Source organism: Lepisosteus oculatus, chromosome 15 (genome assembly GCF_040954835.1).
Source record: "Lepisosteus oculatus isolate fLepOcu1 chromosome 15, fLepOcu1.hap2, whole genome shotgun sequence".
NCBI classification, from domain to species: Eukaryota; Metazoa; Chordata; class Actinopteri; order Semionotiformes; family Lepisosteidae; genus Lepisosteus; species Lepisosteus oculatus.
In genome coordinates this window covers 476929-504588 of record NC_090710.1, presented here as the reverse complement: position 1 = coordinate 504588, position 27660 = coordinate 476929, and the positions used below count along the sequence as shown (strand labels likewise).

Sequence of the window (27660 nt, the reverse complement as noted above, 5' to 3'; positions counted from 1 at the left end):
GTGATGCGCGTTATGTGCTAGTCAAGTGCTACGTGCAGCACTTTAATGAAATTCAAGATGAATGAAAATTAATCTAATCTCCAGCGAATCTATTCAGAAATGTTTTTTACATGAATAGAACACACTCTTAGTGGGGCTGTGAGTCTACCTATTTTATATTATTTTTATCGAAGGAATTGACTGCAAACAAATGTAAATTATTAAAGAGGGGTCGGACATTGCGGGCCACACTTTCGTGTGTGGCAGGCGCAGATTGAGAATCTATTCAGCAGCTTTTGAAAATAAAAAATGAACAAAAAGTCAAACACATTGGTTGCTAAATTAAATGTATGACCTTTTTGACACAGACCCTCCACTGACTGCACATCCACTTTCATTATTTGACAAACTGCAAGTGCCACAGCAGCAACTGAGGTCACAGCAGGTCTATAGGTAACTAACAAGCTACAGGAGTTGCAACTTTGCTGAAAAGTACCCACCCTAATACCCACCCTAACCTGGCAGCATGCTTCTTATTCTGCACCACCCATTCTTTGAATCCAAGTAATAGTAGGATAATTATAATAATGACAGTAATGCCTGCAATGGATACAATGACAGAGGTTGAAGGTCTCAATGTATCCTAAGCAGTTATATAAATGTTTAGAAACTATTATAACTATTGTACTGACTGAATTAAACCTACTTTCTGCTTGAATTAAAACCCATGTCAATTTCCAATGCTCAATATATGATAGCTATATAATTTATACAAACTATATTACCACTGGAGACCTGGGGATAAAATTCATCAAGAGAAGGGTTGTAAATGCTACATTCAGTTAAGCAATCCATTTAAATTGATTGATAACAAAATGGGTGATAAATTCAACTGCTGAAGTTGAAGCTTAAATTAACACATACCTTTCCGTCGTCTCCTCCTGTGACAATATACTGTCCATCTGGTGAATACACCAGAGACACCAAGTTATTGAAATGACCCTGCTGCTTGAGAACGTAAGACTCACTCTGCCATTCCCAAACCAGCAGCTGCCCAAGACCTGCAACAGAGTGAGATAGAGACTTCTTTCCGTTACGCTCTAGCTGGTAAAAAAATCTGGCATCCTTAATAACCCCTGGCACCAAATGCATGGATACAACACCCCACAGTGGCACTGCACCAAGATTTTCTTGATTTATAGTTTTAACTTCTCCACACTGGAAATTACATATTGTACAAATGTAAGGCTGGTGTCAGGAAGAGATAACACTAAATATATTAAGACAGAAAAAATGTAATAAATTGAGGTATTTCTTTTGTGTGTAAATCAACTGATGATGTAAAGTAAAGCTATAGACCTTAAAATGACATCTACATAAATATAAGATCCTTTATTGGACAAATTTATATAGAAGTAATTAGTGCACTTTTTGGCCTTTAATTTTAATATTATTAATATTTTAAACTAGCAATGGAAAATGTAATTTCTACAAAATAAGCACATTCAGACACAGGGTTCCCACTCATTTCTACCAACAAAATTCCTTGACTTTTCCATAACTTCTAACCAAATTTCCATGACTATATTTCTGCACTTCCATGAATATGTTGGCTTTACAACTGCTACAACTATTTGTGGGATTTAGAGCAGTGGTATTTAATTCATTCCTTAGGCCCCTGTCCTGCACATTTGTCCTCTTGCTCACTTGATTCAACTAAGGGTTTGGTGATTTGATGATTAGTTCTTTCAGGTGTGGAAGAGCTTGGCTAGAGGAAAAATACATAGGCCAGTTCAATACCACTAAGCATAAATGTGGACTACAACTTACAGAATGACAAATATATATGAGTGTAAGGTCACCCTTATGATTTATTTCTTAGGAAAATTGTACAAAAAAGAACAACAAAACCATAAATAAAAGTGTCTACAGTTGCTATTGATTTTCAGATACAAAACTTTCATTTATTTCAAATACATTCTTCCATGGGATTACTTTTCTTTTAACTTAACAGCATGTTTACTCCTAGAACATTAACAACATTCCAGTAAGCCCACATAGGCTAGGAAAATGTATATTTCATGCTAAAAAGAGAAGAAAAAAAATATACATATCTTTCTACTCTTTTCAGCATGGAATAAACCATTACTTGTTCCTTTGCAGTTCCTACCCACCTGAACTACAGATACAACTATTCAAAATGCATGGTACAAACCCGTACTGCACACAACTACCCACAAGCCACTGTGGCATACCACAGTATGTGAAGGGCTAGCCAAAATGACCCGACAGGGGCACTCGCGGTGCATTGGTCGTTAGTGAAAAGTTGAATAATTTAATCAATTTACTGTGAACGTTTTAATCCGCTTAGCATTGAGTATTTATATGGAATTTTACAACTAAAGGGACATTTTAGTAGCTGAGCATAAAAAGAAGAGTAGCATAACGCATCTGATGGTCATAAACGATATTAATTTAGGAACATAAACATTATGTAAACTGTATATGGCTGGTATTGGTAGTTTAAAGAAAAAATACACACCAGTATTACACTTTATTCCAACATTTTAAGCATCAAAGTCTTACATGTGTCACCGCGCTGGTGACCAGGCACAGCCTGTAATGTCAGGCGTATGCGTTAAATGCGTTATAGCTACAGACCATAAAAAAACAGGATTCACTTTTTTTCACATATTAAATATTCACATATTAAACTTAATGTGGTCAGAAGGAGCACCTAAAAACGTTTCCGAAATAACCACATGCAAGACTTTGATGCTTAAAATGTATAGGGAGAAAGTGGAATACTAGTGTGTATTTTTTCTTTAAAGTACCAATACCAGCCATATACAGTTTGTAACATAGGGATTTCTATATTTATGTCTTTATTTAGTGGTTACATTAGTGACAAAGGCTAAAGCTTCAGTAACGCGTACGCCGTATGGCATACATGTTTGTAATGACAATATAGTGTCGATAATATTTATTGTCAGTAATAATATCAGTAGCAGTTTGAAATTATTTGTTATTAATAAATGACTTAGCTTCTAACATGTTGTGATATTTAGAAATATAACAAAAATGTCAATATAGTGCCCATAATATTTTCTATTTTAGTTTTTCAAAGAAATGTTTGTTAAAAGAAAACTCATGTTGATAGCTGGGTTCAAACGCCAGACCTCAGGCTTATGAGTCACTCACTTAACCCATCACGCCACAGACACAGTCATGTGGAAAGCAGTGAAACAGACGTACACACATCCATAGAAAGTCTTATACAACTGTTTGAGCTACAGAATATACAAATAATTATATCCTTATTCATTTCTTTAGATATACGATTCCATATTATATTCCCTATTAATTAAATTCTAAAAGTATGCTTTTGTTTACTGCGATAACAAGCGTTTTTGCAGAAAAGGTTAAAACTATCACTTTTCACAAAGTATATAAACTTAAAGTATACTTAAACTTATTTATATACTTACTTAGTATATAAACACGTAAAAACATTTTCAAAATAACCACATGTAAGAGTTTGATGCTTAAAATGCTTAGGGAGAAAGCGGAATACTGGTGTGTATTTTTTCGTTAAAAATACCAATACTAGCCATATACAGTTTACATAATATGTTTATGTTCCTAAATTAATATTGTTTATGAGCATGTGAAAGGCATTGTGAATCGGAGATGTATGATTGGAAACGAATACGTGATCGGATCAACGAAATGCTTTGTTGTTACTTAAGTCAATGAAAATAAAGTATTTCCGTTTACAAAGAAAGTTGACCAGGGTAATACTTTGAGCTTACAGCTTGTCCAAGGTCATTCATTATTCATACTATAAGTAATATCTTCGGTATAGACATTATAACTTTTTTATGAAATAAGCTCTATAAGCTTAATGTTAGAATTAAAACCAGAACCCACTAAGTTACCAAGTTAAAGACTTTGAAGGGTAAAATATTTATGAATAATCAAATTATTTATGATAAAGGTGGTAGGTTGAGTACTTTTGTCAAACTGAGCTATCTTGCTTTTATAAAATATACAAAATTTTTAAAGTCTAATGATTTATATGCTGTAATACACAGTTTAAAATTAAAAGTCTCACGAGTATACAACTTAAATTCTTAATTGCATAAAAATTGTCCCTCAGCAGTGATCGGGATTCGAAACCGGATTTTTTCTGGTGACAGCTCAAATGCTGTAAATGAGAGGTTAAACTTTATTCGCCAGGTGGAGCTGTTTTACAAGGTGATTCCGGATACTATTAATAATCTAATTCACATGCAGTAAAATGCAGATGATGCGATATGACTCTCTATGATGCAACACACCCACCGCGTTGCACCGCTGCGTACCACGCTCGTTTTGAATGGCTGCATCTGTACTAGGAAAATATATGGCCTTTTTCATTCCTGAAATGCTTCACAGAAACTTCTCTGACATGCAGCGATTTAAAATAGGGAGCAATTCCAAAAGTGGTCACACATGCAGATTTTGTTGCGCCACAAGAAAATTTGGCTGAGATTTCACTGTCACGGAACATTGATTTAAACAGTTGCCCAATGTTGGTGCAAGAATAATGTGAATCAATTACTTTCAGCTTCCACAAAACACATAATTGTTAGACACCGATGTCTGTTTATAGCTGCAGATGAGTTGAGAAAGGTTCAGATTCCAATTGTTTCTCTTGCAGACTTATCATTGTCAATGCATTTTCTACCCTTCGCGTGACTTGATAGCAAAGCTTCACCCATATTCTTTATGTCAAAAGTTTTCCCACATAATTTACAGTGCCTTCAGAAAGCATTCAGACCCCTCAAATTTTTCCAAACTTTGTCGTGTTGTAGACTTATTTCAAAATGGATTAATTGGTTCTTTTTTACCATCAATCGACACACAATACCCCATAATGAAAATGTGAAAACACATTTTTTGGAAGTTTTGCTAATTTATTAAAAATTAAAAACCAAAATCTCCCATTTACATAAGTATTCAGACTTTTTATTCAGTACTTTGTAGGACCACCTTTAGCAGCGATTACAGCTGCGAATCTTCTTGAGTATACTTCTAGCAGCTTTACACACCTGGATTTGGGCAGTTTCTCACATTCTTCCCTGTAGATTCTCTCAAACTCTGTCAGATTGGATGGGGAGCATTGGTGAACTGCAATCTTCAGGTCTCTCCACAGACTTTCAATGGGGTTCAAGTCCTGGCTTTGGCTTGGTCACTCAAGGACATTCAGAGACTTGTTCTGAAGCCACTCCAGCATTGTCTTGGCTGTGTGCTTCAGATCGCTGTCATGCTGACAGCTGAATCTTCGCGCTAGTCCAAGGTTGTGTGTGCTCTGGAGCGGGTTTTCTTCAAGGACCTCTCTGTATTTGGTTCCGTTCATCTTGCCCTCAATCCTGACCAGTTTCCCAATCCCTGCCACTGAGAAGTATCCCCACATCATGATGCTGCCACTACCGTGCTTCACCGTATGTATGGTATTAGCCAGGTGATGAGCGGTACCTGGTTTTTGCCAGACAGTGAGTTCAATTTGTGTCTCATCAGACCAGAGAATCTTGTTCCTCATGCTCTCAGAGTTCTTTAAGTGTCGTTTGGCAAACTCTAGGCAGGCTGTCATATGCCTTTCACTCAGGAGTGGTTTCCATCTAGTCACCATACCATAGAGACCTGATCGATGGAGTGCTGCAGAGATGGATGTCCTTCCGGCAGGTTCTCCCATCTTTACACTGGAACTCCGAAGCTCTGGTCGAGTGACCATTGGGTTCATGGTCACCTCCCTGACCAAGGCCCATCTTGCCCAAATACCCTATTTGGCCAGATGGCCAGCTCTAGGAAGAGTCTTGGTGGTTCCAAAACGGGTCACTGTGCTCCTGGGAACTTTCAATGTGTTGCCAGTTTTTTTTATACCCTTTTCATATTGACAGATTGACACAATCTTATCTCAGAGGTCTACAGAAAGTACCGTGAACTTCATGGCTTGGTTTTTACTCTGTCATGTACTGTGAACTGTGTGACCTTATTAAGACAGGTGTGTGCCTTCCTAAATCATGTCCAATCAAGTGAATTTGCCACAGGTGTATTACCATCAAGTTCTAGAGACATCTCAAAGATGATCAAAAGAAATAGGATGTATCTGAGCTCAATTTGGAGTGTCATAAGAAAGGGTCGGAATACTTTTGTAAATGGAAGATTTAAGTTTTTTATTTTAAATAAATTTGCAAAAAAATCTAAAAACTTGTTTTCACTTTGTCATTGGGTGTCGATTGATGGCAAAAAATAATTAAATCCATTTTGAAATAAGTCTACTACACAAAGTGTGGTAAAAGTGGAGGGGTCTAAAGGCACTGTACATCTCACACGTCCTGGGTCTTCATCTTTTTGGAGCCATAGCTTGTATTTTTCATCTGCTAACCAGAGGTCACAGAAAACACCCGCATTGTGACACGGGTGCTAGGCAAGCTTACTATGTATAGCTCAGTATAAAATTCCCATGAGAGGGTCTGACGCGACACTATAATGTGTATTGTTAGCAATGGCAACGCCACAGCCTCTTTTTAAACGTTTTCGAACTTACGAACAAAATTACATGATAATGATAATTTTGGGTCAGTTAAAAAAAAATCCATTACTTTTCCAAAACTTAATGGATATTTTATAATTTTCCAAAATTTTCCAGGATTTCCATGACCTTTGGAAACCCAGCAGAACCTGAAGATAATTCTTCAGCCCATCAACTGTGTATTTTAAACTCACCTGCACAGCCAAAAGCTATCAAGTCGCCAATGTCACTGATGGATACTGATAAAATCCTTTGGTCTGAAATACTGAAAAACAAACATTTACAATAATAATGACAAAAACTGCACCTTCAATTAATACCTAAAAATAATAGTTTCTAATGGTATGTTTCTGACATTTTTTACATGTGGCTGATGTCCATTTGCTGCTCCTGACATTTGCCCATTATAGTCAATGCTGTCTACAAAGTCAGCATGAACACTGTGACAGCAGCACAGCAAAGTGTTTAAAATCTGTTACAGCTGATGAGGTCAAGGGCCAATTATACAGTGAGCTGAAAAACCATATATAATTCTGTTTTCACTGAAACAAAAATTCTAGAAACACTTCAAAATGAAATATTCTTGAATTGGAAAAGAAAAGGAGCTATATGATCCCTGCAGTCCTTTAAACCTCATACAGCTTTTTACGTAATAAAAAATGACATTAAAAAACAATAGTCTGGCATAGAAGAAGATCACTTTACTAGCCATACACAATTTCTTGCATTAGGAATTTGTCTTTTTGTATACCCCAGCTTGCTCTCCATGAGACACACGGGCGGGGAGAGAGAAGCTTGGGATCAGGGCACAGGGTCAGCCTTTTACATGGCACCCCTGGAGCAGCTGGAGTTAAGGACCTTGCTTAGGGGCCCAATGGAGTAGGATTCCTCTGCCGGCCACGGGATTTGAACCGGCAACCTTCCAGCCACTGGCACAGATCCTTAGCCACAGAGCAAATGCCACTTCATTTCTCATCAGAGCAGAATGAGAGTACTTATGATCCATCAAACAGTATTTGCCTCCTTTCTGTTCTGAATTTTCACATATTTTAGCCACTGAATGTTATCACAGCTTCATGTGAGTCCTAGTGATATTTAAAGGGAGCTTTAGGAAACAAATAACCAACGTTTATTTAATTTAAAAAAAGACATCCAATATCCATGTTCTTGTTTGAAAAAGTAAATACAAGGAACTTAAAAGCAACTGAATCTTTTAGTTTTTAGTTTTTAATGTATGTATACATTTAAATTTGAGCACAGAGAGTAAAACCATTTTTTACCCAAATGGTTGTGTGAGTATGGAAAAAGCACTCCAGCAATGTAGATAAAACCGATATTCTAACTTCTTTCACAAAATGGCTGGATGGCATGCTTGGTTCAATTAACAATTAACTATCAACTCTCAGATGGGGTCCTCTCATTAGTAACTTTACTTATGTTCTTTTGTCCTGGCTACAGTTTTGAAGTTCCATCAGAAACTCTTAATCCTAACCAGACCTGTCAAAGGGTGAAATGCAGGAAAACAGTCTCTCTCACATTTGGAAACCCCATTTAGGATGGTTTCTATAGTTGCACATTGCTCCAATAACCAACCTAAACTATTGATCTCCAACCTTGATGGCAATAAATAACTTCCAGGCAATACAAACCTCTCTTCTTTTTTTTTTAATAATTCGCAGGTTTCTGGGTGCAAGGGACATAATTTAAGTGAACTTACATTGTGTATGGTGTAAGAGTGTGGTACAGTACTTTTTGCTTACCTGCATCGATATCCTATTGTAATGTATGTAATCAACTACCCTTAATGACAGAAATGAAATCTAAAGAAAGTTTCAACATTTGCAAACACTAAAGTCGAACATCCTCTAAACAGTAATTATTTTTGCAAATCCCTTCTATTACAACTGAAGAAAAAATAAAACAGCAGTAGATAAACATATAATCTACATATATTTAAAGGCAATATTTCAATATTATCTGGCTTTAAATATTATATACTTAAAAAGTAATATTATGTATTCTTTTTCCATAATAATACTCCTGAGTGTGATCTTGAAACCTCAATTTATTTCTGTAGTGATGTAATGCTCTGAGAAGTATAATCTGTCAGCTATCTTATTTAATCGCACAAAAATAGGGAGTGACTTCCAATTACATGACATGAGTCTCCTCATGTTTTTTCACTGTTAGTCCACAGTCATGGCTCACCTGAGCGAATGGATGAGGTTAAACTCTGGCAGCTCGTGAAGATGGAAGATCCCAGAAGTGAAGCCTGTCACTAAAAGATGGGTCTTCTTGTGGAAAGCAGCAGCAGTCAGATTGTTGAAATCACCTTCCTTATTGAAAAAATACCTGTTCAGATCAAAAACAAAATTAGCTCTGAATATTTCTGATTACATATAGGTGAGCTCTTTTATAGCAAAAAAGTAATGCCCTCACTATGTTAGAAACAAATATTGTTCTATGAATCAACAATCTGTGTTGTTTAATTCCTATTAGAGTTTAATCTTTAAAAGTATGTGTAATGATGTAATACATATAGTAGTAATAGTAGTACCTGCGATTTAATAAAACAGGACTGACAATGTAGAACAGAATTTGTGTGTGTGTAGTCTCCTAATTTAAAAATATTACATTACAGATAGCATAATTTATTTTAATTTCATATACCTATATAGTTGTGATTATTTGGAAGAGGTCATTTATGCAGGAAAAGAATAACAGGGTAAACATTGGATTAAGTCATCCTAGTACTCCCCTAGTCTACTGCACTATAATCTATGACACCTGTGGGAAAACTACGGCCCGCGGGCCAGTTTTAACCGGCCCTTAAGGTAAAAAATAAATCAGTTAATTTTTGCCATATTCCACTTTGGTACTGTTTTTTCTTACTTTTCATTATGCGGGCCGTTAGATGGCACACAAACACTTTACCACAATGATTCAAAATTGTGCATCGCACCACCCTGGGGAGGTGCCATTGTCGGTCAGGGGCATCTCAGGTATCGCCAGTCAAACAAAAAGTTTATTATGAGCAAAACCCACTGTTCATGCACATAGAATGTACGAGCCTCAGGCTGGCTAGTTAGCTACATTGTGTCACATGATACTAGGCAAGAGAGTAGGCAGTCTGTAAGCAGTTTACCAGTTGACCGCGGCTTCTGGGCTTCATGTTTCTATGAGTGGTCATTTTGCGAGTTTTTTGTTACACAATCATAATTCAGAGGTTTTTAAATGAGTAAAAAACATGAAAGACATGGAGCTTAGTTCTTAAGATAAATGGAAATGCAAAGACAGAAAGTATTATGACAGTTTCTTGAATTTCGGTTACACATGCACAATTATGGACACTGAAGAATGTCCACTGTGTGTTGTCTGCCTTAAAGTGTTGGCTCCTGAGAGCATGCCCCCAAATAAATTGAAACGTAATTTGGAAACTGTTCACAGTAGTATTTTTTGCACAAGTTAAATGAATGAACAAAAAGCTGCTTTTTCTAACCAAAATACAGGCCCCAGCAAAGTTATTCTTTCATCATACAAAGTTCTGTACTGATTAGCACAATGCAAAACACCTCATATTATTGGAGTACCAAGGAATAAACAACAGAGCCCTGCAAATTCTGCTTCCCTTTGCAATTTCCTGCCTTTGTGAAGCGGGGTTTTCAGCACTTGCGGTTATCAAATCCAAATTCAGATCAAGAGTCAATGTTGAGAAGGAGATGCACATTGCCATTTCAAAAATACTACCCAATATTTTTGGTGAATTATGTTAACACTTTATTAAACAAGCCCACCTACCCATTAAGAGGCACAAACAAACAAAAAAAAACACTATTTTTCCACCTTTAAGAAAAATATTAATGTTAAATTTTACATTTAATTTACATTTTACAAAGATGTTGATTTTTTTTTCCCTACTGAATTAGCCCGCTATAGTTTCAAAATTTTATGTGGCCCTTGGGCCAAAAAAGTTTGCCCACTCCTGATCTCGGAAGTGAGGAGCAGTGGTTAGGGCTATAAATTCAGTATCAGGGTTATAGAATTAAGTTCAATAAAGGATTAATGCAAAGTGCTTCACTAAGACTGCTCTACCAAAATGCCCTGCACTAAAAATACACATACATGTATAATGATTACATTAATGGCTTCTTTTAAATTGCAAAATGTCAACCATCATTTTTGTAAAACAATGCAATGGTACATATACAGCATACATGTTTATAACATGCAACAATGTGTGCTTCATTTTTTACCTATATACAGTGCCTTGCGAAAGTATTCGGCCCCCTTGAACTTTTCAACCTTTTGCCACATTTCAGGCTTCAAACATAAAGATATAAATTTTTTATTTTATGTGAAGAATCACCAACAAGTGGGACACAATTGTGAAGTGGAACGAAATCTATTGGATTTTTGAAACTTTTTTAACTAATAAAAAAATGAAAAGTGGGGCGTGCAAAATTATTCGGCCCCTTTACTTTCAGTGCAGCAAACTCACTCCAGAAGTTCAGCGAGGATCTCTGAATGATCCAATGTTGTCCTAAATGACTGATGGTGATAAATAGAATCCACCTGTGTGTAATCAAGTCTCTGTATAAATGCACCTGCTCTGTGATAGTCTCAAGGTTCTGTTGAAAGCGCAGAGAGCATCATGAAGACCAAGGAACACACCAGGCAGGTCCGTAATACTGTTGTGGAGAAGTTTAAAAAAAAGATTTCCCAAGCTTCAAACATCCCAAGGAGCACTGTGCAAGCGATCATCTTGAAATGGAAGGAGTATCAGACCACTGCAAATCTACCAAGACCTGGCCGTCCCTCTAAACTTTCAGCTCAGACAAGGAGAAGACTGATCAGAGATGCAGCCAAGAGGCCCATGATCACTCTGGATGAACTGCAGAGAACTACAGCTGAGGTGGGAGAGTCTGTCCATAGGACAACAATCAGTCTTACATTGCACAAATCTGGCCATTATGGAAGAGTGGCAAGAAGAAAGCCATTTCTCAAAGATATCCATAAAAAGTCTCGTCTAAAGTTTGCCACAAGCTACCTGGGAGACACCCCAAACATGTGGAAGAAGGTGCTCTGGTCAGATGAAACCAAAATCGAACTTTTTGGCCACAATGCAAAACAATATGTTTGGCGTAAAAGCAACACAGCTCATCACCCTCAACACACCATCCCCACTGTCAAACATGGTGGTGGCAGCATCATGGTTTGGGCCTGCTTTTCTTCAGCAGGGACAGGGAAGATGGTTAAAATTGAGGGGAAGATGGATGCAGCCAAATACAGGACCATTCTGGATGAAAACCTGTTGGAGTCTGCAAAAGACCTGAAACTGGGACGGAGATTTATCTTCCAACAAGACAATGATCCCAAACATACAGCAAAATCTACAAAGGAATGGTTCACAAATAAACGTATCCAGGTGTTTGAATGGCCAAGTCAAAGTCCAGACCTGAATCCAATCGAGAATCTGTGGAAAGAGCTGAAAACTGCTGTTCACAAACGCTCTCCATCCAACCTCACTGAGCTCGAGCTGTTTTGCAAGGAAGAATGGGCAAGAATTTCAGTCTCTCGATGTGCAAAACTGATAGAGACATACCCCAAGCGACTTGCAGCTGTAATCGCAGCAAAAGGTGGCTCTACAAAGTATTAACGCAAGGGGACCGAATAATTTTGCACGCCCCACTTTTCATTTTTTTATTAGTTAAAAAAGTTTCAAAAATCCAATAGATTTCGTTCCACTTCACAATTGTGTCCCACTTGTTGGTGATTCTTCACATAAAATAAAAAATTTATATCTTTATGTTTGAAGCCTGAAATGTGGCAAAAGGTTGAAAAGTTCAAGGGGGCCGAATACTTTCGCAAGGCACTGTATAAATTAATGTTGGGCTTATTCTTGGCAGATAAAATTGTCCTTAATGCAAATCACTGTCTTTGTTCACACTGTTTGCATATTTGTAAAGCTTGTAAAGCTGCTTTTTGCTTTACCTATGTGAATATATTAAGTGTTTCAATTATGGTATTAATGTTATTCATTTGGCTAACATCTACAAATAACTTGGAACAATCAACACACCTTACATATAGTTGATAAAACAAGCTTTGACATTCTATATGCTGTGCATGCTAAAGTAACCAGATCCTTCTCATAATGTCGCATTTAGCAAAATTATAAAACAATCCATAAAAATGCTGAAACTGATTATTTCCAAAGGTAAGATAAAGTAGAGCAAAAACAAAAGAAAAAACACTGAAATGATGAACTAGTATGAGCCCAAGAGCTCAATATTTGGTGAAAGCACTTTTGGCAGCACTTCCATACACAAGACTGTTTGGTAAGCCTCTGCCAACTTTGCAGACTGGCAATTTCTTCATTCTTTGTGGGAGATTTCCTCAAGCTCTCTCGTGTTTTTTGAGCATCACTTTTGGACTTTCAAGTCCTTCCACAGATTCTAAATAGGATATTGATAGGGACACTCAAGGATATTCACTTTCTTATTTTTAAGCCACTTCAGTATTGGCTTGGCCTTGGGTCATAGTTTTGCTGAATGGTGAAAGCCTGCATGGAGTTCGCAACAAAGCAAGCTATATTTGATCATGCCAACATGCTACGTGGTTTTATGGAAAGACAAAACTAAATTGTCTGGAGCAAAACCATCTTAGGGCATCACTAAATCAAATATCCCTATCGTAAAGCATAATTGCAGCAGTATTGTGTCAATTCAAAACTATTTATTCATCTCCGGGGTGACAATATAAGCAGCAGGCAGTGCAACATACAGTGCCGTGAAAAAGTGTTTTCAGATCTTTAGACAAAATCTACTATTAGATAAAAAGAACCTGAGTGAACAAATAACACCTTTTTATTTCATTTATTTAATTAAAAAAAATTTTTCCAACACCCATATTCTCTATGTGAAAAAGTAATTGCTTTAAGCTGCAGTAACTGCAACCAAACACTTCATATAATCCAATATCTTCCAATAGTCTTTCACATCGCTGTGGAGGAATTTTAGCACACCTCTCCTCACAGTTCAGAATCAGTAGTAGGTTTTCAAGCATGAATTGCTCATTTCAGGTCCTGTTACCACATCTCTATTGGAGTTAGGTCTGGACCTTGACTACGCCACTCCAAAACTTTAATTTTGCTTCTTTTCAGCCATTCTGATGTGGACTTGCTTTTGTGTTTTGGATCACGTACTTGCTGCATGACCCAACTATGCTTCAGCTTATGGATGGATGACGTTTTTCTTAAGAATTTTCCGATACACAGCAGAATTCATGGTTTCTTCAATTATAGCATGTCGTCCAGGTCCTGAGGCAGTAAAGCATCCCCACACCACCACATTACTACCACCATGTTTGACTGTTGGTATGATGTTCTTTACTGTGGAATGCTGTGTTTGCTTCACGCCAGACATAATGGGACCCATGCCATCCAAAAAGTTTCACTTTTGACTCATCTGTCCATAGAACATTCTCCCAAAAAGCTTGGGGATTATCCAGCTGCTTCTTGGCAAATGAAAGACAGGCATTTATGTTCTTCTTGGTTATCAGTGGTTCCACCTTGCTACTCTCCCATGAAGCCCATTTTTACCCAGTCTCTTTCTGATTGTGGAGCCATGAACACTGACCTCAGCTGAGGCAAGAAAAAGCCTGCAGTTCTTTGGATGTTTTTTAGGATCCTTTGTGACTTCCTGGATGATTTTAAGATGCACCCTTGGAGACATTTTGGCAGACCTGGGAAGATTCACTACTGTTCCAAGTGTTCTACATTTGGCTTATGGCTCTCACTGTGGTTCAGTGGAGTCCCAGAGTCTTAGAAATGGCTTTGTAACTCTTTCCAGACTGACAGATATCCACAACTTTTTTTCTGATCTCTTTAGGAATTTCCTTTGATTTAGGAATACTTTTTCACGGCATTGATCGTATAATTTTTTATCAAACATAATGCCCAAATATTTATAACTGTGGACAATACCAGCAGACTCTCTATAGATTGTTGTGGAAATAAGTTTTTTTTAATTCAACAGTTATTTCTTTTGTTTTTGACACATTCACCTGTAGTTAAGAGGTATCACACCAGTTGACAAATTCATCTATAATGGATCCATGTGTTTGTCTAGGCTCTGAGACCAGGGAGACTGTCGCCAGCAAACTTCATATAATAATTTCTATAGTTGCTTTGACAATCACCGATATATAAGATGAAAAGGAGAAGAGAAAGAAGTCTTGTGGTGAACCAGTGGAACTATAAACTGGGTAAGATGCCAAACCATAAATGTGTTCTATTGCATCAGAAAACGAATGCTCCATATGATAAGCTGATGATCTAATTTGAAACGTGTGCTTAATCTTTCAACCAAAATATGTTGTATAATGAGAAAGCATCAAAGAGAAGTCTAGCTGAAGAATTTTCCACTCTAAATGTTTATGAAGAACATTAACAGAAAAATTTTAGCATCATCACCTCCCCTTCTAGGATGGCAGGCAAACTGAAGGGGGTCAAGATCTGACACTATTACAGTCAAAGTGTGTGACTTGACTATTTTTCCAAGAGTCTTCATCACTAATGGAGTCAAAACTATTAGCCTGAAGTCACTGAGAACTTTACAGTTATAGTTGTTCTTAAGATAAATAAACCTAGAGTGCTTCCAGACAGCCAGAACAGTGCCATTGTCTAAAGAGAGCTAGAACAGGTGTTGGAAAAACTCCACTGAGTTCTTCAGCACAATACTTAGTGTTCTGCTATGTATTTCATCGGGACCAGGTGCGTTGTTGACCTGGATCTTTTTTAAATGGTCTGCGACCATGCAAGGTGATTACTGCACTGTTTTTCCTGGAGTAAGTAGCTGAGTTGAGCTGAGTTAAGAAATTATACTTTTTAAAATGGGTAAAAAATATATTTAACTCATCACGTAGGACCCGTCTTCTAACTTCTAATGGACTGCAGCCATACTTTTAATGTTCTCGGTGGTATAGAGATTGCCTTGGTTAAATTTCTCCTCAACTTTATTTTTTATAAATATTTTTTGCTTGCTGTATTTCCATTTTCTTTCCACGCAATAAGCATTCCAGTCGGTGCAGTCAAGGCAGCCTTTCAACTCCGATGTTATTAATTTGACTGTTTCCACAACTGCCTCTCTAAGCTCTCTCCAAGCTTGACTACTGACTTGGAGTCAGGAGCAGGCAGGGTGGTATTATGGTCAGTAGCACTAGAACCAGACATAGAGAATGACCTATATGCTCTAGGGAAAGAGCTGTAGCATCTGTCAAGGATTTGTTTATGGTCTGTAACACTGTTAACACACTGGCGATTATGGTAAAGCACTTTTCAGGGAGCAATGATTAAAATCACCTAAAATAAACTTAGGGGCATCCGCTTAATTAATAACACCGACAATGTATTCAGCTGCCTTATCTGCACTGGCACAAGAACAGATATATACCATCACAAAAAAAAGTTGCGGGAACTCACATGGTAAATAGTATGGGTGGAGAAACACAGCCAAGAGCTCTTTATCCTTAAACACAGAACTGCTCTTGAACTACTACAGTTTTACACCACCTATGATAGACACAGACCCCCATTCCCTCTCTCTTTACCAGTACTGTTTTTATATCACGGTGGACTGGAGTTCCAAAACCATAAACAAGCCTTGTTTGGAAATCTGGTTGTTCAACCACATCTCTGCAAAAGCTACAGAGTGTATCCCTCTGTAGATAATTGTAGATAACTGACATTTACTTGCAGATCTCCTTATAATTGATTGTTTCAGTTTTGTTTCTTTTAAGTTATTTCTTAAGTGTGTCTATAGTCCGATAGTTTCTATAAACATCACATTTCCAAAGGTATATTATAATCCAATCATGCCGCAGCACTGTATTGAAGACTAAGAATTAATTCCCTGTCATCGTAGGTGAGCTCTGACTGCATATTCCCATGTTCAACATGCAGTGAATGAAAGACACACAGTGCTTCCATGAATTTTTTTTTTAAACATTCAATTTCCAAGACCAATAGACAACATTACATATGCATAAAGTAAGGACACGGAATAAACAATAACAAGAAGGAAAGAAAAAAAATCTAACAAAATTTACACTTGCAAGCTAACAGGTCAGCACAATAGCAGCGCCACAGAAGAGCTGCTTCTCTTCAGCTGTGACTTTGTCCCTCGTCAAGACTGAAAATAAAATGGCTCCATGTGCTAAAGACCCAAACTCGAGAATAACCCAAAACACAAAATCAAACCTACACTAGAGTGGTATAAAAACAAGAAAGTGAACATCTTTGAGTGGTTTTAAAGTCAATGTTCTACTTGAATCCAATAGATAATATGTAATAAGGCAAAACCTGAACATTGCGGTCATCTACAGATGGCAGTACAGATTGATAAGTACACTGCTGAGAAAACGTGTACTTTAAAATGTATATAAAAGATAAAAAAAGAACCAGTGCACTGATAAGCATTTATATATGAAAAAAGGGGAAAAACTAATAATTTTATAAAAACTAATGGTTTAAAACATTAAAGGCAGTATGACAGTGTATGTGACGGCTCATAATGTAACAAGTCAGGCTGGCTTAAAATGTTTACTTACTTGCCTCTCCTCTTGTATCTGACACACTTGCTGTTTTCCGGCTTCTTCCTATCCGCAGAGCCCTGGAATTCCCCATCCACCTCCTCCTCGTCTACTTGCACTGCTTTTTTGGAAGGTCGAGGTAGCAGCTCCTCCAGACCAGTGTCACATTCCCAGACACACAGTGCCCCATCCTGGCTCACCGTGTACAGCTGCAATGACAAACACCATCACATCCCTGACCAAAAAGAACTTCCCATAATTAAAAAGTGCACTAACATTATTATTTTAAAACAGGCAATAATTTAAAGCAATCAACAAAAGCAATTCTTGACTACTTCATTTTGAAGAACAGTAATAAAATATTAATATTATTCAGCAGGTGTGGGTAAAATTAAGAAATCCCTTCTTAAAAAGTATCATTATATATACAGATCCAGCAATTCAAAATGCGCAGAGTACTCTGCATTAAAAGGAGGTAGACATGGCGCATCATACCGCAATTTAATTTAATTATGATAATAGGATCTGGAAGCACCTTGTAAAACCGCCAGGTGGAGCTAATAAAGCTTAATGTACAGCATTTGAGCTGTCGCCAGAAAACACCCGTTTCGAATCCCAGTCACTGCAGAGTGACAATCTTTTTCCAATTAAGAATTTAAGTTGCATACTCTTTAGACTTTTAATAATTTTAAACTGTGTATTACAGCATGTTACTCATTAAACATTACAAAGTCGGTATATTTTATAAAAGATTGCTCAGTTGGACAAAACTACACAACCTTCCACCTTCATCATAAATAATTTCATTATTCATAAATATTTTACCCATCAAAGTCTTTAACTTGGTAACTTAGTGGGTTCTGGTTTTAATTCTAACATTAAGGTTAAACATAGAGCTTATTTCATAAAAAAGTTATAATGTTTTATGCTTTCCTATAAGAACACCACTTGCTGTTACTGTAAAAAGATAAATGTTGTAGTGATTTAACATCACTTGACAGTTATATGAATATGGAATCGTGTAACTAAGCAGCTAAAATATCACAAGCAGACATTTCGGAAACATTTTGATATCCGTTTCTTTTTTAAAAACTTTGTGTCCTTCTAGTGGTAATGGACAAAGCACTGCACCCAATGGTTCAAAGTGCGATAAGAGTATTACTTTCGGTTTCTTATATAGTGAATACATAAAAATAGTCCACTATTATGGCTTGTTGTTGGATCTGGCGTGAATTTGTGTATATGGATAAATTTAGTGATGATACTGTGATGAAGGATTTTAAGGATTTCTAATAATAATGAATCTTTCGCAAGGATGTGAAACGTGACAATTTGTTACAGTTACCATCAGGAGAAAAATCAGTATATCTTTTATTTGTGGCTGCTGCAGTGGCTGGATAGTTAACACTTCCCAATTACTCTGTCAGTCTGTCTGCGGGGGAAGGGGGGAAAGGGGCAAAGAGAGGGGGTACTCTCCTTGACAGCTGACACTCCTCCATACGCTTAAGTGAAAAAGTAATAAAAGTGCCAATGTAAACATCATATTTACAATTTGTTGAAAATAAAAATTTACAGTTCTCTAAAGCTTTCTCAGTCAAGTACAAGAATTCAACTAGGGAGCTGTGAAAGCATGCGTAGGTAGCAAAAGATCTGCTAAAGAGGGAAGAAAAAGCTTTCAGAGAAAAACAACATTTCAGGTGTGAAGAATACAGATCCCTAATTCAATTACAGCCTAAACCTTTCCCCACACACCCTGCCCCCGCTGCGATTGGAATATACACAAAGCACTGAAAGCTTTACAGTAGTTGATCAGGTGTTTCGCAGACGCAGGGATAGTACGTAATTCTGTCTTTATGAACTCACACCTGGGATTCGATTAATTTAAAAATTTTAAAAAATGCACCAGATACTAGATCTTGTTTATATTAAAGTTATATCACTGAGCAGTTTTGGACGGTGGGCTGTTTTGTCAGCAACCTGCTAATCTGCTTAACACCTGTAGAAAACACTATTTTATTTCTGTACGGAATGCGTGTTGCGTTTACAAAATTAAAGTGTTTCAAATGTTTAATTAAGAAGTAAAAAGAACTTATAGCTTACACAAAGACTCAAACTACAGTATGGAAAAACGAGTGTTAAGAAAAAACAGAACATTTGATTGCCATAAGATACAATGACGTGTTCCTGCCTAACTCAAATATTGCCTGACTTTAAAAGCTGTAAAAAAATGGTTTAGATAGCAGAAAGTCACCTTGCTCTTAAAAGACTGTTGTTGTTAAAACAACAACTTTGTCTTTCAGTGAAAACAATGACCAGGGGCACTTTTCCTTCCCCCCTATATTCTAATGTACAGGTAGAATAGGCGAACCATCCAATGAAAGACAGGTTCCTTTCGCCCAAGACTGGCAGGAAAGAGTCTAAACTCACCACACCCAGACTTAACTCAATCAACCTTTTTGAATAACCTTGCAAATGCCCTCACACTGTAAAATATGCACTCAACGTGCCACAGGTTTCACATTTACTGTACATGTCAAACCAGTTGCGATTTTTTTTCTCCATAGCCTCCGCTTTATCATTTATACAGTATGCCTATTCAAGAGACATTTTCATTGTCGATAACTATGCGGGGAGAGCATGTAGATTCCAAAACACTCTAAGGCTGCAGAAGTGAGCAATTATAGTTTCAGTGGTATTTTTAATACAGCTTTGTTATTTTTGAGTCTAATTACAATATATACCATTTTGTTTTAAGGCTTGAGGCATCTGTTAAATTGCCCCACTGAATAAAGTGTTTTGAATTAAAGCGGTTGAACAGTTGACAGTATTCAAGTTTGCCAGTTCACGTTTTTATTTCATTATTAATATAACTTAACATTGAATATGTTATTATATATACAAAAAAAACATGTTCATATAGTTTACATAATACTTCACCATGCATGAATAAGTCAAATTAAAAAAAACTTGTTTACAAGTGGATTACAGTAATATTACAAGCTATATAAATACATATATTTCGATCCTTAAATTAATATCGTTATTAATTTCTTTCGAATTTCCAAATTATATTCCCTGTTAATCAAATTCTAAAAAGTATGAGTTTTTTTACTGCGATGATGAGCGCAAATATTCATAGGAAAGGTTAAAACATTATATACTTCATAAAAAGTTATAAACTTAATAGTTAGGAGCACAAAAAAACTCATATGTAACCGAATGAAAGACTTTGATGCTTAAAATGTTTAGGAAGAAAGTGGAATACTGGTGTGTATTTTTTATTTAAACTACCAATACGAGCCATACACACTTTACACAAGGAACAAGTGGTAGGTTTATTCCATGCTGAAAAGAGTTTCGGTCGTGGAGCCTTTTCATGTTTTCTTTCTTCTCTTTTCAGCATGGAATAAAACTATTACTTGTTTCTTTGCAGCCTACGCATGCTGACACAGCTACCCAACTGAACTACATTTTACATAATATGTTTATGTTCCTAAACTAATATCATTTATGACCCTCAGACACCTTATGCTCCTCTTCTTTTTAGGCTCAGCTACTAACATTTCCCTTTAGTTGTAAAATTCCATATAAATATTCAATATTAAGTGGATTAAAGCATGCACAGTAAAGACATTAAATGATTAAATCATTTCACTTACAACTAATGCTCCACAAGTTAACTTTGTGTGTCAGTAAAAAAAATGACCACGGGCACTTTTCTTTCCCCATAGGTTGTTTAAAACAAAGTCGCTCACAATGGGCTAATCCTTCAGTCATTCTCTCTGATGCAGTGCATCAGCTGGTCAGGTGACTGACATTATTTCCCACTGCATTCTGGGGAATGTAGTTTGACAAGAACCTCCATCTTGTCTCCATCTATCACCCTCTCACAATTAATCATGCATGAATGAGTCAAATTAAAACTAAAACACGTTTACAAAGAAAGTGGATTACAGTACAGTTGGGTATGCATGGTTAGCAACACAGGGTCATTGTTATGATTTCTCTATTATCAAATCCCTCAACTCATTCACTTGCGGTTATTTTGAAAACATTTTGACATGTTCCTTTTAACTACATTGCTGTCAATATTGTAGCAATAGACAAAATGAAACACTTGAAGTTTGTAATGTAGGGTGCTCTGAACGAACTAAACTTTGATGCAGGATGAATATGTATTTCCCACAAGAATATTATACTGTAGTGGCAGTACAGTAGCAGTTTGAAATTATTCGTTATTATCACTTAGCTTCAAACATGTTGTGATATTTAGAAATATCAAAAAAGTCAATATAGTGTACATAATATTTGCTATTTTAGTTTTTCAAAGAAATGTTTGTTAAAAGAAAACTCACGGCGACAGCTGGGTTCGAACACCCAACCTCCAGCATGCAAGGCACACGCCTTAGCCATTACACCATACACGCAGTCACGGGTGAATGAGTTAAACTGATGCAGACATTTACAAAGAAAGTGTACTACTGTGATAATTCAAGCTTGAGCCATTTAACATTCCCTATTAATCAAATTCTAAAAAGTATGTGTTTTTTTAGTGATAACGAGCGCAAATATTCAAAGGAAATGTTAAAACATAACTTTTATTGAAGTACATAAACTTAATAAAGTCAGAAGAAGCCAGTAAAAAACATTTCCAAAATAATTGCAGTATGTAACTGAATGAAAGACTTTGTTTAAAATGTTTAGGAAGAAAGTGGAATACTGCTGTGTATTTTTTTTATTTAAACTAGCAATACCAGCCATATACAGTTCACATAATATGTTGATGTTCCTAAATTAATATCGTTTATGACCTTCAGATGCATTATGCTCCTCTTCTTTTTATGCTCAGCTTCTAAAATGTCCCTTTAGTTATAAAATTCCATATATTCAATATTAAGCAGATTAAAACATGCACAGAAAAGAGATTAAATATTAAAATCATTTCACTAACAACAAATGCACCATGAGTGCCCCGTTGGTCATTTTGGCCAGCCAATCACGTACTGCGGTACAACGCGGCGAACTATAGATAATTTTGCGCAGTACAGGGTTGTACCATGCATTTTGAATGGCTGCATCTGTAAGATGAATTAATAAATGCAAACATTAAAGCAGCAGGCCGTGCACTAGGGGCTTCAACTTAAAGGGGCTTACATCCAAGCTGTAGGCTTCAAAGAAGCATCCTACTATGACATCCTTGTGTCCTCCAAGGCTGTAGTACACCAGGTTTTCCCAGCGCTCTGCTCCAAACACCCAGGTAGACATGTCTTTGCTCCCAACAACAAAACATCTGCAACCAAAGGGGAAAACAGTATTTATAAACAAGTTTCAACAACAAAACAATATTCAAAAGGGACAAATCAAGAACAAAACTCAAGTAACTTCTTGAACAGTTTGGATAACTGAAAAAAAATAACTCTGACATTCATATGACCAGAGCGTTTATATAACTGTATTTTGTCATATTCCCTTGGCTTAGTTTCCTCCATATGACACTTTATACAGACATGCCAGCTAAACTGTACCCAAGATAAGCTTGTAGAAACGAAGTAAAATACTCACAAGTCTCCAAGGCACAATGCTAATACTATGGTCCTATTAAAAAATGGAAACAACTCAGTTGGAGTGTCTGCTTCTCAAGGACACAACCACTCTTGCATAGTGCCAGGAATTATTTTTACATCAAAACCCAAGATACCACGGAGAGTTTTAACCACAGTAAGTTATCATCAAAGCTTAATTTTGAGTCTGACCCTGATTACCCACTTTGAATCACCTGACACACAAAAAGTTTCGTCAGCCTTTGACAACAAGCCAATGCCACTCACTTGGAATCATCTGTCCAGTCAATGCATGTAGTCTCATCATAAGGCCCATAATAACTCTTGTCAAGGACAAAGGCATTGAACTCTCTCCTTTTTCCAGGTGCATGGTACATTAGTGCCATGTTATCTTTTGTGACAACAAATTTCCTGAGGAAAATGAATATAAATTGTAAAGCAGAATTCTATTTAGAACGTTATATAGGGTATCAAGAGGTCTTTCCAGGGATCAGAAGATCTGAAATTTAAAAAGCAGAGCAGTGTTTAAAGATTTGGGGGGTGCTTGCATGCTGCTGATGGCTACTGTCTTGTTTTTCTTAAATAGGACACTTAATTCATCAGAGGAATGTATGGCCTAAAATGTTTGACCTCACACATGTTAGCACTCTCATTTAACGTATTTACACAGAGTGACACCAAGGCAAAAGAAGGTGACACAATAATTGAAAGGGAAACATCTGATACGAATCAAAAGAAACAAATTTCTCTTGGCTTCTTAATAAACTAAGAATTCTATCATATTGCTAACTATGGTTTGGAGCTATTAGATAAACTGACGACTGAAAGATACTTTTGTTTCTAAAAATGCTGATGCCCTTTATGCATTACTCTTTAAAGTTGTAACTTAATGAGAACAGGATATTGCTTTTCCTGAAGAAAATAATCTCTACAACAGAAGATAAAAATAAATCAATCCCAAATATTACCCGCAACAGATACAACGGTCTTCCTACACCAAGGTAAATATTTCTGAGGTATTCACCACAAACCTTTAATGGACTTGGATTAAACTGATGCAAGCACCTAAAGGAGAAAAGATCCCAGTATCTAACCCCAAATTCCTTTATACAAACACGAAAAGGCAGAAGCTAAAATTTTGCAGACCTGCCATCAGGTGAGAAGCAAACGCAGTGAACAGGCTTGTGGAAATGGAAGTGGTGCAGAACTTCTCTAGTGACCAGGCTGACCAGCAATGCTGCTCCATCTGCAAAGGATAACCCCGTAAACATAACATATGTTCTCTGACTGACAATTGACAATTCAATTGAGAATACTGACAATTCTCTGCTACAGAGGTGAATAATATGCTGGTGATGAGACCAAGGAAAAAGCTATAGAAGGTACAAGCTTAAACGTCTTGCAGTATTCTTTTAGCTCTTTTCAGGTGTGCTGCTTTGAGTTACATGTGGTTCTGCAGTATGGGTCCTCCAGAATGACTTTTCAAACACACTTACCATTAAGTGAAATAAAAGCAAAAAACACTCACACAACAGTATATGCTTAGCTATTCTAAAAAGTCATTAACTGCCAGTTTCCTTTCTAGCTTCATATTTCTGCAGTTATTTTAAAATACTTACTGACTTTACGACTCCCAGCCCTCACTACCATTTTTGAAAAAAATCTCAAAATCCAAAATCAATAATACTTACCTTCATCTACCAAAATAGCAAGGTTTCCATCTGGTGAAAGTCCCACACAAGTGATATTCTTTGTTGTAGCCACTGGCAAGGTCTCTGACCTGTTACTGTTTTTGCCAACAGAAAAGAGGAAATTAAATATATTGCAGCATAATTTGTAATTAACACCTCTAGTCCTGTAAATAAGAATATCAACTATTATCTGACATTTCCAGTATTTGTACAGATTAATCACTGATCAGTTATCTTAACACATGAAATGTTTGCCTCATCTTAGTACAATTTTATGGCTGAATATGGCTGAAATGCTACTAATATAATTATGGAACTGTTTAGAACAATATACATTTTTAAAGAAGAAACCAGCGACAACAACCCATCGGTACCTATAACAACATGGACTAAAATGGAATAAAAATTTACTGTCATTTATTTGCTCAACAAATGAAAGGACTTTTACATCAAGGTCATGTTCTATATCACAGCTGACATGCTTTCACACTGATAAAAGTAGATTTCAACTCTAGATTTAAGGTTGCAACATTTACAATTATACATTATGCCAGCAGCCATATCAACCTGTAACACACAACCAGCGACACACTGAAGCTAAACAGGTGTGAGCCTGGTCAGTACCTGGATGAGAGACCTCCTGGGAACAACGAAGGTTGCTGCTGGAAGAGGTGTTATTAGGGCCAGCAGGGGGCACTAACACTGCGACCTATGTGGGTCCTAATGCCCCAGTATAGTGACAGGGACACTATACTGTAAAAAGGCACCATCGTTCAGATGAGACGTAAAACCGAGGTCCTGACTCTCTGTGGTCATTAGAACGTTTCTCGAAAAGAGTAGGGGTGTAACACCAGTGTCCTGGCCAAATTTCCCATTGGCTCTTATTGATCATGGCCTCCTAATAATCCCTATCTATGAATTGGCTTCATTATTCTGTTCCCCTCCCCACTAATAGCTGATGTGTGGTGAGCATTCTGGCGCACTATGGCTTCCGTCGCATCATCCAGGTGGATGCTGCACATTGGTGGTGGGGAGGGGGAGTCCCCATTACCTGTAAAGCGCTTTGAGTGGAGTGTCCAGAAAAGTGCTATATAAGTGTAAGCAATTGTTATTAATTATTATTATTTGAAACTTTCAGAAGGCATATTTTTAGATTACAATCAAGTCACATTCAATTATTTTAATATAGTATTTTTGCTCCTAATAAGTAAAAATATTACTGATATATGCAAACTAATCCTTTAGCTAAAAGACCAAACAAAATAATTAACACATTGATCATTAATAACCTAAAATGCTGTTGTATTTCACTAAATGTGTTCTCTTAGTGTAATTTACATAAATCAAATTCTGTTAAAATATTAAATAGAATCTTATCATTATTAATGGATCACATGTATTGGCTCATTTGTTGTAAGAATGTATCAGCCTGCTCTTAGTTTATATACCAGGTACAGAGACAATAACAAAAATGTATTGTACTCTACCTAAAGCTCATAACATTTCTTTAAAATCACACTTAACAGAAAAATCTGGGGTCCTTCCACATACTTACTTTTTGAAGTCAAAGATAGAGATTCTGTTTCCCACTGGACTAATGACCGAGTTACCATCTTTACAAAAATTAAGGTTGCCTTGCCGATATACTGTTCCAAGTAAATTTGAAAACTAGAAAGGAAAAAAAAAGCAAGCATCAAACTGGTTGAAACACGTAAGAAAGAACAAGATAGGGTTTTCATTGCAAATTACCATACATTTTGAAAGAATATTCAAATTATATCCATTTTCCGTATGTAAAATATATATAAATGTAATTATGTAAAGGCTGTAGCTCAATGCATGGAACAGTGAAAACCTAAACCACTGTAACACACTCTTTAGTATTAGGTATAGTAGTATTAACACCATGTCTGCTAAACACAGACATACCTAATAAGACACCTGCATTTGTTTTAAATGTAACTGATCTGGGCATAAGGTTAATCAGTTTATTTATATATTTTCAAAGTCTTCTTGATCTAAAAATACTCCTATGGTCAAGAACTATTTCTTTAATCTGCTTTTCTTATCCTGTATTACAGTTGGGCTATATATATAGTTTTCCTCAAATTGTAATTTCACAAAATGGGACCCAATAAGAATGTTCTGAATACTTTTACAAGGCACCATGAATCAGAGGTTCCACTTGCAATCAAACTAGAAAGGTTGAAAACAAAATAACTGAACATTGATGGATGAAATCTATTTTTGTAATAATCTTAAATGTTAATAAGGTAAAAGCAACGCATATAACGGATATTTCAATCTGCTATACTTCTGCTATAGGTGAAATGCAATTTAATACTATTTGTCGCGGAAAGCACACTGTCCTCGATACCGGGAAATCATATTTCATAAATACGTAGGTTGAATGTCGGTATTAAAGCCGCATCATTTCAGAACAACATCGGCATTTTTTCTATGAAAAATCCTTCATTTGATTAAAGGATTTAATCATCAGTGATTTTTCAGGAGCAGAAAATAATTTTGATAATTAAGGATTAGCTGCACTAGCTCTCTTTCACGCATGAAACGATGCCTGAACTGATATGAAAAAAAGCCTTATGTTAAAAGTCCCACAATTCGCTGTCTGAAACAATGGTCAGACAATGAATTCTGCATAGCTCCGTTAAACTGTACATTGAAGCAAGTGATTTAAAAATACAATATCACCACTTTCAAACAGCAACTTACTTTATATGCAAATTTCATTCTCAACGACGAGATTTCGTGAGGTTTTACCGGTATTCAGACACCCCTAAAAATTAATATAACAATTTTTTAAAAATGCAACACTCCAGAAGCCACCTACAGAACGGACAACGATTCAGCATTTACACATGTGGTCCAACATGACTGATCTCTCGCGTGTTCTTCCGGGTAACGGCATACGTACTGTGGAGTAGTAGCGTGAAGCAAGCTACATTAAGCGACGCTGGCTTGGCAGCACCTTTCAAAATAAAAGTATTTAAACCTACTTAGAAAAAAATAATCCTGGACCATGTAAAGTCACATTTATAGCACAACAACAATTTGTACATCCTCACAACTAGGTGGAATGTGATAAGTAGACCCACAGATAATAGGAAACTGTCGTTGTTTGCTCATTTTTTGCTTTCTTAAAATCTTATTGGTGTTTTTATATCACTTCCTCCTTGCAAATTGACACAGAGCTGTGCACTGCTAGACAGGAAAAAGTATCATTCCTGACCCCCCAATAAAA

The 27660-nt window shown here is 36.5% G+C and overlaps 1 protein-coding gene across 1 annotated transcript in view; it reads right to left on the bottom strand.

Moving 5' to 3' along the window:
• pwp2h (PWP2 small subunit processome component) overlaps positions 1-27301 on the bottom strand; it is a 54965-nt gene extending 27664 nt beyond the window's left edge. The window contains exons 1-10 of the mRNA XM_015363589.2: positions 27132-27301; positions 25954-26066; positions 24399-24493; positions 23854-23953; positions 22975-23118; positions 22301-22436; positions 17165-17355; positions 8765-8908; positions 6751-6821; positions 904-1040 (exon numbers count right to left, since the gene is read on the bottom strand). Of these exons, the coding sequence (XP_015219075.2) occupies positions 904-1040; positions 6751-6821; positions 8765-8908; positions 17165-17355; positions 22301-22436; positions 22975-23118; positions 23854-23953; positions 24399-24493; positions 25954-26066; positions 27132-27149 (1149 nt within the window). The 5' untranslated portion in view covers positions 27150-27301. The remainder of the gene's footprint in view (positions 1-903; positions 1041-6750; positions 6822-8764; positions 8909-17164; positions 17356-22300; positions 22437-22974; positions 23119-23853; positions 23954-24398; positions 24494-25953; positions 26067-27131) is intronic.
• Positions 27302-27660: the final 359 nt, after the last annotated feature.